This window comes from Silurus aristotelis (assembly GCF_946808225.1).
Source record: "Silurus aristotelis genome assembly, chromosome: 1".
NCBI classification, from domain to species: domain Eukaryota; kingdom Metazoa; phylum Chordata; class Actinopteri; order Siluriformes; family Siluridae; genus Silurus; species Silurus aristotelis.
In genome coordinates, this window is record NC_139574.1 from 32676835 (window position 1) to 32689334 (window position 12500).

A 12500-nucleotide genomic window follows, 5' to 3' on the forward strand; every position below is an offset into this window, starting at 1 on the left:
CATTTTTTATCAATATTGAAATGTCTCTTTACGTTTTTTTTTTGCCAAAAATGTATCATTTGTACAATTGAACAAGATTATATGAATTTTCTTGCATAAACACAATCAGTATTTACGTACAATTCTGAACGAGGAAGCAGGATGGCGGTAAAAGCATAGAGCGAAGCATTGCATTAAGCGCGCGTGTGTGTGTGTGTGTGTGTGTGTGTCTTACTCCTGCCAGCTGGCTTCCTGTCAGCATCAGCTGTGTGTGTGAGAGGGGTGTTTGAGTAGGCGTGGCATGAACTGAAGCTGGAGACATCTCTCCACACTCTTCCACCTTGGCCTAAGAAAAGACAGGGAAGCTGTTTCTGCACCATCGCAAGCACATTGCCTCAGAGCACACACTCTTCTTAACCCAGACAAAAACGTCCCATTATGCACGCTTCAAAAAGCACTCTGCTTTTGTAGTGCTAGTGGAAACCTGAAAGGCTGATCAATACATCAAGACTATATACAGCTATAACAAGGCCATGCCGTGGGTCTTGCTTTAAGTTCTTCTCAGCTGGACAGCATCATATACTGTATAACTGCTGCATTTATTGCACAAACACACCCAGCATGGTGCAAACACGGTGCTATTTCAGAAAGGGTTACCTGTTCCTAATTGCACATGGTATGTTATAATGTAAAAATCAGCATTGACCACATGAGTCTTTCACTCAGAAATGCTGTAGCGTGGTAAGATGGTTTTATAAGTCAAAGAGAAATATTGTTCACTATGTTTGCTAATTATGCTGTTTATTTAGTTGCATGTTTTTGCCAAGATCAAGCCTACATGTTGAAGAAACAAAAGCATATTTGTGTAAAAAAAAAATAAATAAAACATTTCTAACAATCCAGGTTTGTACACATGTACACACAACAAAACACAACACACAAAATTCTAGCCATTAAAAAGAATAACAGTTTAGGTAGAAGTCTTATTGAAGTCTAATTCCACAAATAAAATGAACAAAAATCATAGAGACGAGGAATTTTATGCTTAATATAAATGCAGTTGAAGTGCAAAACTCTCACACATATTGAAGTTATGGGAATGTCTTGGCAGAAAGCTTGTGAGGTTCATAAAAGGAATGTAAAGAACTGATTTGGTCTGACTTTACCTGCTAAATATCATTAGTCACATGAATTATTCATTCATCAAAAACTACTTGTACTACTGATCATAGTGCTGTCTATGGAATTAGTTCTTTTGGCCAAATTTTGAGTCCCAGAATTCCAGAGCATCGTGTACCATTTGTACACTGAATTATGTTTTAGCATTTGCACCAGAACCCACAACCATCACCTATCAGCAATTCTGCACACAGTTATGAACCAGATTTCATTTTTTTCATTCCTATAATATATAATCTTTATATAATTGCATAGAATAGCAGATTCAGAACCATTCTATTATATATTCTATTATCTATCTTCCTGATTTCCAGATTCATAGTCCCTTATCTATCTGTTATTTCTTGTATTTTGTCTTAATATCAGATTTCAGCTTATTCACCAGCATATACACACTTTCATTTTATTTACCAACTCTGTGAATCAACATACAAATCAGCCTACGATGCAAGAAAAAAACCCAGACATTTCATATGAGTCATTTACCTTGTTGCTGGCACTTAGTGTTGGAGAGAGTGAGAACGGGCTGCTTTTCATTGGTGGAATCTGTTGGAAGGGAAACCATCACCCAATTGGAAAAATGCGCTCATCAAGAATTGAAGTAAAACCTTTGTGGTAAAAAAAGCTTTTAAAGAAAAGCCTACCTGATTATTGGAGTCCGAACCATTCCTCTCTGAATCTAAAAAGGATGCACAGGGAAAAAAAAGAGAAAGAGATAATACATAAATAAAAAATACATTGTATACTTCATGATGCAATGAACTTTCTCACTCATGCATACACACATACCTCCTGTGTTCTCCATCGGAGAGTCTGCCGCCGGATTCTCAACCTCTATTGGCTTTGACATTCTGATATCTACAGAAGAAAGACAAAGAGCAAAATTAGATGTTAAAACTTGAACAAAATTGAAAAAGAGTCGTATCGCTACAGCTGTGAGTCTATAAAAATGACTCCTTGGTCAGAGATAATGTTAGCAATGAAAGAGAGCGAACTTTTTTTTCCACCAGCACTGCAAAGGGAAGTAATTTGAAAGAAAATTTGAAAAAAACATTTAAGTGTCTCGAGGCAAACAAAAGCAAGAGAATAGATCCCCAGTTTCCAAGTTACAACACTCAAGAAACTGGAGCTTATCTCAAATTGCTGACTCAAAATTACACAGTTCTCATAACAGCGAAAAGGGACAATGTATGGGAAGATATGGGAAAACACGAGCGCATTTCACACACACTTACGAAGCACATCAACTCAAGAGGGTTCAACTCAACAAAACACACTGAGGCCTAGAGAAAAATCTGATGTCATTTTAACTCAACAAAACACACTGAAGCCTAGAGAAAAATCTGATGTCATTTTAACTCAACAAAACACACTGAGGCCTAGAGAAAAATCTGATAGCATTTTATTCACACACAATTTCTACTGAACTTCAGTGATAATCAGTTACAGAGACGGGACACTAAACAGTGGATGTCATACTGGATAATAAATATGTTATACTGTTATAACTACAACTATTTATTATTCTTGTATATACTTATTAATACGATTTAGAAAAAAGTGTAACCAGGTTTTTTGTTTTAGGTGACAAAAAAGATGGAAATATTGAACAGTTCTCCCTCTTGTCATAATTGTTAATGTAAAGTTTAGAAAAATAATTGTGCAGAAATTTGGAAAAATAAATATTTATATAGTTGTTCATTAAAAATAATATTGAAACTCCTTATCTGAGGCATAAAACTTAAAAAGATTCATAAAATCTTTTTGTACATTTTGAAGTGTTTTAAATAATACATTTAATGATATTGTAAAATGTAAAAAAAATTAAAAAGTAAAAAAATTATGCAAGTGTACAAGAGTTGAAGTCTGTATAAAGTAAAGTGTGCACAGGAAGAATTCATTAATTACCTGTAAAAAATTGGCCAAAATTCAGATAAAATAAAGCATTAAAAAATAAAGATTTTATCTTTTACATTACACAGCATACTCATACCCCTGTAAAATATATATCTCAATGATATGTCTTTATAAATAATTCTAAATATATAATACAACATTGTGTCCAACCACAAGAGGAAGTTAAATCTGAACACAATATAAAAACTTAAGAAAAAAAAAGATTAATTTTTTTTTTACTTTACAATAATTGACTCCCCCCAACCCCCCAAGACACCCATTCTCACATGCATGCCTTAAACGTAGTTTCTCATACAGACACACTCACTTCCCTTTTGTGAAATACATGCAAATAAACCCCAACGACTGACTAATTATATCGGCCACCTGCATATTAAACGCTTCCCTACCCCGCTAGCTGTCTTTCAGTCTCTTTCCACACATCTCACTCCTGATTCTCATTTGACATTTTTCTCCCCCTAACACTTGGTCCTGTACAGGCCTGGACACCGTTTTTAAAAGTAAAGTAAAAAGCTTACTAGAAAAAAAACCTTCATAAAATGAAAAGAAGCAGTTGCTTTATTACTAAAATGGCTAGAATACTGCACTTCAGTTAGAATTTGAGATGCTACCTAGCTAATTTATGTTAGCTACTGGAATTAATGCTAGTCTAACCTGATATTAGCAAAGGAATTGCAGCCAAATGTAGCTAGTTAACAAATTAGCTAATGTTACCTCAGCATTGTTTTGCATTTATTAAATTTAAAGGGGATTATGAGCTCTGGGAAGGCAAATGAGATGCTTTAATTGTCTTGCTAAGTCCACATATTGAACTATGGCTTATCCAGACACATGCAGCTAGCTATGTGTCATGGTCAGTGCTGACTTGTCACAATCAGTAGATATATACTGCACAGTATAAATACAATTTCTAAATAAGAACACCAGTATTTTATTTAAATACTGGATAACTACACAGAAAAGTTAGTTAAAGTAATAAAGTAAATCAAATATTTGACACATATATACCAGGTTCTGGCCCTCTGTAATGTAGATGTGAAACCACTTTACATTCATCAAAGTTATTGTGCTTATACATCATTTTATCTGCAAATGAAAATGGGTTATTATTATTATTATTATTATTATTATTATTATTATTATTATTATTAATAATAATAATAACAATAGTAAAAACTTTAGCTCTAAAAAATATGTATAATTCATGTGCATATTTAAATAAAATGCAGCTTTTTTTAAATATTTATTTTGTGTATATAAGTCTTTCATCATTCATTTGTATAAATCTCAACTTCAATAAGGGTTGAAGATTTCTATGAAGGCGAATGAGACACCTTAATCGTGTCTTGATGGCACTTGTAAAATGTATTTTTTCGAACTTGAAAATGACCCTTGTGTGTAAACCGTTTGTGAGCCTCTAAAAAAAGATGCTAGTCGTGCACACCCGCGAATGCTAAACACAGAACTAGGTATAAGAGACTTTACTGGAAAAAAAAAAAGTCATGGTGTAATGAAGCGGATTATTCTCGAGTGTGTTATCAAAGCCATGCAGAAATAATTACAGATGTGTGGCGTTATAGGGTTCCTTAGTCCAGTATGTTACTGTTACATTGTTACGGTTCTACTATCACAAGGCGAATATCAACATGAGACACAGACTATTAACCATTGAAGGACATTCATTTGCTCTTCACAGTTGATTAGATCATTCTTAAAGTCTCTCTTTTTTTTTTTGCAGTTAATGGACTTTTCCATTATCCATTAAAGCAGAAATTTGGAACAGGAGGAAGTGCTGCTGGAGGAAATCCCCACCACTCTCCCCTGCCTACTCGGATCATGCTTGGAGTCAAGGTGGAAGTCCTGAGTCAGTTTTGGAGTTTAGAGTTAAATTTGCCCAATTTTTTTAGATTACATCACAGATTATATTTACATATACTATATGTATGTGTGTAGACTATGATGCTGACTCTGAAGATTTCATCCCCCAATTTTCCACTCATTTATCATATTAATCAGCCAGTTTCACAAGCACAACCTTAGTAGAACGGGGTGTATTGGAGTATGAAGAAGCATTGACATTCGTGTAAATAATTTGAGTTTACAGATACTTGGTTAAGTAATAATCTTTCAGAGTTCAGTGCTGGTGTGTGCTTGTCGGTAGTGGTCTAGTTTCAAATGAAGTGATTGTGGAGTGCATACACGATGGGGTATGTGTATAAGAGGTCTAGAGCATGTCTCTCACTTCCCTCTCTATTTCCCCTCAGGCGGGGGGAGCACAATGTGCTAAACCCTTACTGTCAAAAAAAGCTATTATTAATCTCCTGCACACCACTAAACACGCTAATATCAACACGCTTATATTTCTTCCACTAGAGCCTTCCTCCTTTACATTTTAAATAGAGGCTGCTGGCTGTAATCCTACCATTGTGGAGCGTTTGCTTAGGATGCCCTGGCTACGCTTAACCTGATCTGTGGAATAGCAAAAAAAAAAAATATAAATATTTTAGTTGTTTTAGTTTACTAAAATGCAGATATACAAATGCAAAAGAGACTCATGTTTAAATGCCCCAAAGACAAATTAGAAATGCCCCCCTCAAGGTCTATTTGGGGACAACTATTTATATATTGGGGCATTCATGGGGACAGTATGGTTTTCAATACAAATCTATAAAAATACATGCACCACTCATACACTGTCAAGCCTTCGTTCTACTTATCACATTATCATGCACCACCTGTAATACCACCAGTTGTATGTGGGGGGGTTAGAGGGGGGTTTGGAGAGCGAGAGAGAGAGAGAGAGAGAGAGAGAGAGAGAGAGAGAGAGAGAGAGTGTGTGTGTGTGCGCGTGTGTGTGTGCGTGTGTGTGTGTGTGTGTGTGTGTGTGTGTGTGTGTGTGTGTGTGTGTGTGTGTGTGTGTGTGTGATAGAGTATGTCACAAAGAGTGTATGTGTGAGAGAGAGAGAGAGAGAGAGAGAGAGAAATAGAGAGAGTGTGTAAGAAAGTGTATGTAAGAGTGTGTCTGTGTGTACGTGTGAGTATATGTGAGAGTGTGAATGTGTGTGAATGAAAGAGTGTGAGAAAAAGTGTGTGAGTGTTTTTGTGAGTCTGTGTGTGTGTGTGTGTGTGTGTGAGAGAGAGAGAGAGAGAGAGAGAGAGAGAGAGAGAGAGAGAGAGAGAGAGAGAGAGAGAGAGAGAGAGAGAGAGAGAGAGAGAGAAAAATTGAGAAAGAAAGTTATATTTCAGTTAAATTGATTTGACTGGTGGTTAAGTCAACATTTTAGATCAAAATATTTAGGTCAGAATTGACATTCTCTCTCTCTCTCTCTCTCTCTCTCTCTCTCTCTCTCTCTCTCTCTCTATCCATTTTCCTGCCACTATTACAAACAGCATCTGCAGAGTTGAACGGAACGTCCTGCAGTCTAACAAACCACTGACATTTCCACCCTTTTATTTGGAATGTCATGTTGGTTTAATTGTTGCGTGCAGTATTGAATGACATGCTGTATGGTTCAGAACTACATCAATACATAACAACGTAACGCATTGTACAAATATAGTCCACCGTCCATCTTGGACTCAGTGCTGGAGATAAAAAGTCGGTACAGAAACAGGGACGGAGGAAACACCACGTCCTCCACACATACAAATATTCGACTCCTACTCAGTCACGCTCACGTAAATGCGTTCCAACACACTTTAACTCCCACTCCCTGACATGCATACGTTCCAATACTGTCAAATCGTACAACCAACAAGCAGGTCATCGTTCATGAACCCGTACACAAAAGCTAAAGCAGGCTTCTTAGAGATCAAGACATGTTAAAGCATTAGTCAATTTGAATCAAGTCAAACATGTGCAGAGAATTTGAGGTGTTAACTGGTTCTCTCACCTACAATCAGGCTGTCAGATTTTTTTCTCTTTTCTTTTGGCCTCTACACTTTTACAAATTATGAGTGCAACTAAATCATTCCTCATAAAAGCACCATTTCACATTCACCCATTACATCATGTATTATACAAAATGTAAACTCATCTCTACAGTATATCTATTACCACACTTTTAGACCAAAAGGGGCTCTTAGCTTCCTCAAATGTCCTGCTTGGAATCCCCTGTACGAGGGAAACACTGTCGTAGGCCTATACATGGATCCTTGAAGGGTTTCCCCTCAGCAACAAAATGAAGAGTCTGCATTTACAGCAGTGTGCAGATTTTTTTCTTCACGCATTCCCATTCATACACACACACACACACACACACACACACACACACACACACACACACACACACACACATAGACACACATGAATGAACTGGATGTGAGCAATATGGTTGATTATAACTAAACAAGTGAGCACACTATGTAAGTCAATGTATGTAATTGTAAATTTCAACCCAATCTTGTTTTTTTTAATTGTAATTTGTAAACAAATTATGACTGATTTTGGAGGCTTGTATTAATCTGCCAAATATAAGAAAAGATACAATAATATCATTTGATTAAATGTAAAAAGCATAATGTGTTTGACCAAAACAAATATATATTAGGTTTCTCTACATTCTCTACTTTTGCATCATTTTCTCTTATTTGCTCGGTATTTCTTCTATTCAACTAATTGTTTCAAAGGCTTTTGGAAACTACAGCCGGTCAACCAGCACCTTGTCCTGTCCCAGCAACATTCAGCATATAACTGACCCAATAAAAGTCCAACCAGGTAACATCACAGGAAGGAGAGACACATACCTGGCAACCACAAATGGGAGTAATCCATCGCTGCTATAGGAGCCGTCTTTGTCATACTTATGTGTGCACTTGTTTCAACTCTCTCTCTTTCTCTCTCTCTCTCTCTCTCTTTCTCGTTTTCTCCTTCTCTCTTCCTTTTTACACATTCACACACTGCTCCCTCGGTCTCTCTTTCGGCCCCCTGTCAGCACACGGCCAATAAGGAACGAACCGATAACGTAAAAGGGGGTGAGGAAATTGCTCCCCACTCCTCCTTCTCTATCTCTCCTCCCTCCTTCTCTCCTTCACCTCTGTTCTCCACTGTGCCCTCCCACACCTCCTCCCCCTGGCTGCCTACTTCCTGTGTTCAAGGTGCACATTTCTTAGGCACGCACTAATATTAATAACGTGGATTTTTTTCTGTCTTTTCTTCGTACGACTCATTATATGCAGCCTCTTCGTGAAGACGCATGCTCAGGCCAGAGGAAGCGGCAGAGAAGCAAGTAGGCCAGCGATGACAAAATAGGCGACTGAAGAAGTAAAGGAGGAAGTAAACAAGTGAGAGAGAAAAAGAGAGAGAAAGAGAGAGAGAAAAATGGTGGGCAGCGTTGGGTTTAGACGAGTAGAAAGAGGGGGCCGAAGGAGAGTGGGACGGCCACACTGACGAACAAGATGAAAGGATAAACAGATGAAGAGATAGATACAAAAGAGGGGGAGAGCTTTTGTCACTGGAAATTGCTGGGGCTGCTGGAAAGAGTCACTCACGAGCCGCAATGATACACAGTCCTCACACACACACACACACACACACACACACACACACACACACAATTACTCTCACTCACGCACATGACTTACTCTTTCTTACGCTGGATCTATAGTGTGTTATCTGACATGACACCACACACTTAAAAACCTCAATGTAAACAGCAAGTATGAGGATGTGTGTTCCATTTGTAGCTTTGATTTTCCACTCTGAGCTGCGATACACCTCTTGTCATGAGAGTTTGAAGTTCACAGGACATCACCCGTGGGGAAAATAAGCACAATCTATGAGAGTAGCATATAGGAGGGTAAGATGTGTGTGTTTAGTCAGTTCTGGCTCACAGCATAACTTTTATTAGCCTTTCAGCTACAGGCTTATTGCTCAGTTATTCATCATTCAAGAACTGCGTCCATGTTCAACTATATGTCATTACAAATTCTGCTATGAAACCTTTTCTCCTACCTTGGTTTCTTTATGCTCAATGTAGAAACTATGATTGGTATAAGTCTATAACATTTCATGATCTTCATATGACTACTTTATAATCAGGAGAATCCTGTGTTAAGCCTGAAAAAACAATAAAACGCTTAATAATAAATTCAACCGGTTGTCCGAAAGGTTTCAGAATCCGCAAACTCGTCACGATAATTATTCGAACTACCTTCTGGTTCGTTCCAAGCAAGAGTACATTTTTCCAGTGTAAGCTGAAATACTTGTGTGTATGTATATACGCAACACTTTATAAATAGTTTTACGTTGTGCGTATATTTTGGAAAAAGAAAAAGCATTTTTTCTTTGAGGAAACATGAATCATCACAGGTGTGCTATAGAATGATTGATAATTTCCAATAAAATTTTCACACTGGAGGAATTCACACGTTTCTGCTTGTTGATTCACATAATTCGAAGATGAACTCAGTTTAACCTGTGGTTACGTTTGAGGGAAATAATAACGAGCGCAAATGTAGTATTAATTCATACTATTAGATTGGGAGCATGGACTTTTATCAACACTAAGCCGCCTTGAGATGCAGGTGAGTTTTAAACCCTCTGGCAGGACTCGTGTCTGGTCTTGAGATATTTTCCGTATTGACTTAGATTTGTTTTGGCCCTGGGCATGGGTCTCAGTGAATATAGTCTGGTAAAAATAACACTTGGTGTCATACTTTCTTTGAGAAAACAGAAAAATTGTTCATAAAACACACGCATGGAGCCGAAGAGCTGATAGAGTTAGCAAGAATTGGTTCAAGATCAATTAATTATCTAAAAACAAGTCTTGACCTGTTTTTTTGTCATGGAATGATGTCATGTATTTTTAATAAACAGATTTAGAGCCTGGAGCCCATTTTAGTTTTTGTAACTAGTCAATATTTCTGGCTTTATGTGGCCAATAAAACTTCTAATAGTAACACATTTACATGCTTAAAAATATTACTGGTCCAGATTCCTCAGTCTGTAGGAATCATGGTGAAATTTTCATCTATATGTAAGGTTCAAGGCTCAAGACTAAAGGCTCGTCTTTAAATAGCCTGTGATGTTTTAGGTCTTAATCCTGACTGGTGTCTCTTTCATCTGGACTTGATCTTGACTTGACCTCGACCCCCCTCATGTCTCCTGCCTTGATGACTGCTAGTCCTCTTCTTGAACTTGACAGTGATGCTCTTGACTACATCCTGTATACCCGCAATCCTGATTAAAGTGCTATTATTAATGCATGCGATATTCCAAAACAAACTGACTTTGATTAAATGATAGGATTGTGAGATGCTGCATATTAATTTAGGGAATTCTCCGGACTTTACACGTGAGGTCTAGATGAATTCAATCATGTCCAGGATCAGCAAGAGACAGATAAAAACTGATTATTCTACTTAATGATAAAGCATTTAAATACCTGACTCATTTGACTAATTAAATTAAATCTAATGACTCATTTTGTTATTGCGCCTCAATATTTAACCTATATATACAGTAATCCCCATTTATATATATATATTAAATTGATAAATTGACTATGCTGAATTGCTGAGGTAATTCAGTAAATGGCAATAAATGTGTGAACAAATATGTGAATGCATGTGTGTATGTAAATGTCTGTGTGACTAATGTTTTATCCAGTTTCCAGTTTCCTTTCCACAGCAGCAACAACACGAATAAAAAAAAAAAAAAAAAAGACCTCCTAAAGATAGTTGCTATTAGCGTGGATTTGGAATATTAGACAGTAGTTACAATGTCACATAAATGTTACCACTATAAGTATGTTATCTAAGTAATAATCGAGGTAAATGTGATTCACTGTGGAGGGAAAAAAGTGCTAAATATTTTAATTCATCTTTATTTAAAGAAATATGGCTATTACAATAAAATGTACTCTTAATGAACAGTATTGTAATAAAGTAAAACATATAATACTAATTATAATAATGTTTATTAATATAATAATAATAATAATAATAATAATGATAATAATAATAATAATGTGTATTGGGAATTGTGTGCAATTTTTGTGCTTATGGTTTAGTGAGAGTGGAAAAGATCTTTGTGTTGCAATACTGGACGACCACCAGATGGGGGCAGCAATGGACCTAAAATCTATTTGGAATTTGTATTACATTTTTATTTATTTTTTCTTTTATTTTTTTTCAGCTCTCAAGATTCAGAAACAAACTTAAATACATTCTCAATTTCACACTTGCACTTTATATTTACCCATATATCTCGGTGGCACTTATTCACTGAATTATTTATTGCTGTAGAGGGAATGCCTCAACACCTCCACCTGAACCCCTTTCACATTTCCCTCGGTGACCTGAATGTTGTGGTCCTTTTGCTTTTTTTTATTCTCGCTTTATAAATTCAATGTTAATTTATTAGCAGTAATAAATCACATATTTAAAAGCATTCATTTTCACCGTCGTTTGTCAGTGGGGACAAAGAGGTTTAATATCAAAGTGCTGCCTTGTTAAACATCTAAAGTGTATCAGCTAAGTGTATCACCAGTACATATACAGCACCCTTTCAGTGTTCATGCGTAAAATTATACAAAATAATAAAATAATAAAAATTTTTAAATAATGCACTGTATTTTAACACTTTGATGTCAGCCATTATGTATTAGAATAGTAAAAGAACTGTTGTAATAGTATTTTATTATTTTATTGTTTTAATATTGGTACTTTAGTCCTCCTCCTAAGCATTTATTTATATATAATTATTTCCTTTTATGTACTCATTTACTTAAATTTATTTACTCAGATTTAATTTAATTGAATTTTGAGATTAACTTCTAATTTGCCTATTTACTTATTTTAAACGTAATAGACTTTGAGGATCTATTATCAATATTATTATTATTATTATTACTGATATTCATCACAATATTTCATGTGTGTGTGTGTGTGTGTGTGTGTGTGTGTGTGTGTGTGTGTGTATACGTTATGGTCGAGTTCATGGTCAGCAGACGGCCTCTTTGTCTGGCTATGTGCTCTTGAAGGGGGAGGGGGAGGTGAAAGATCACAACCTTAGACTTTAGGCTCGTGGCCACGCAGCCCCCGGGTCGAGGAGAGGCGTGACCATGTACGCCAACATTATTTGAGGTCATTATGTTGCCTTGACAGCAAAAATCTCCCGGTTCCTATGGAAACCCCACCTACTGTGAGGCTACAGGATGCTCGTGATGAAAGTGTGTCGGTGTGTGTTTTGGGTGTGTAGTTTTATACGAACAAGTGATTTTCGGTGTGTTCTGCGGGCACTGTTCCTACTTGTAAGTCGCTTTACTTTCTTTCTCGCCCTGTCCTATCCTCTGTTTCTCACCCTCTGTCCTTCTCACCCTTTCCTCTCTTCTCCTTTCCTATCGTTCGTTTCTCACTCTCTTCTCTGCTAACCTTCCTTTTGCTCCTCTCTTCGCTTCTAGCCGTCTCGTTCTTACCTCTGA

General features: G+C 36.6%; 2 protein-coding genes across 11 annotated transcripts in view; both read right to left on the reverse strand.

The window, feature by feature from the left end:
- The window catches only part of cicb (capicua transcriptional repressor b), a 347812-nt gene that overhangs the window by 211548 nt on the left and 123764 nt on the right, over positions 1 to 12500 (reverse strand). The window lies entirely within an intron of this gene.
- Positions 1 to 12500, reverse strand: part of pou2f2b (POU class 2 homeobox 2b) — a 42302-nt gene that overhangs the window by 8475 nt on the left and 21327 nt on the right. For 6 of the 9 annotated variants that reach the window (XM_083536912.1, XM_083536918.1, XM_083536911.1 and 3 more), the window contains exons 2-5: positions 1948 to 2016; positions 1803 to 1837; positions 1645 to 1704; positions 215 to 325 (exon numbers count right to left, since the gene is read on the reverse strand). In XM_083536912.1, the coding sequence (XP_083393038.1) occupies positions 215 to 325; positions 1645 to 1704; positions 1803 to 1837; positions 1948 to 2016 (275 nt within the window). Of the gene's footprint in view, positions 1 to 214; positions 326 to 1644; positions 1705 to 1802; positions 1838 to 1947; positions 2017 to 7821; positions 8019 to 12500 lie in introns of those variants that run through there. The other 3 variants (XM_083536913.1, XM_083536916.1, XM_083536919.1) reach the window with 3 other exon arrangements.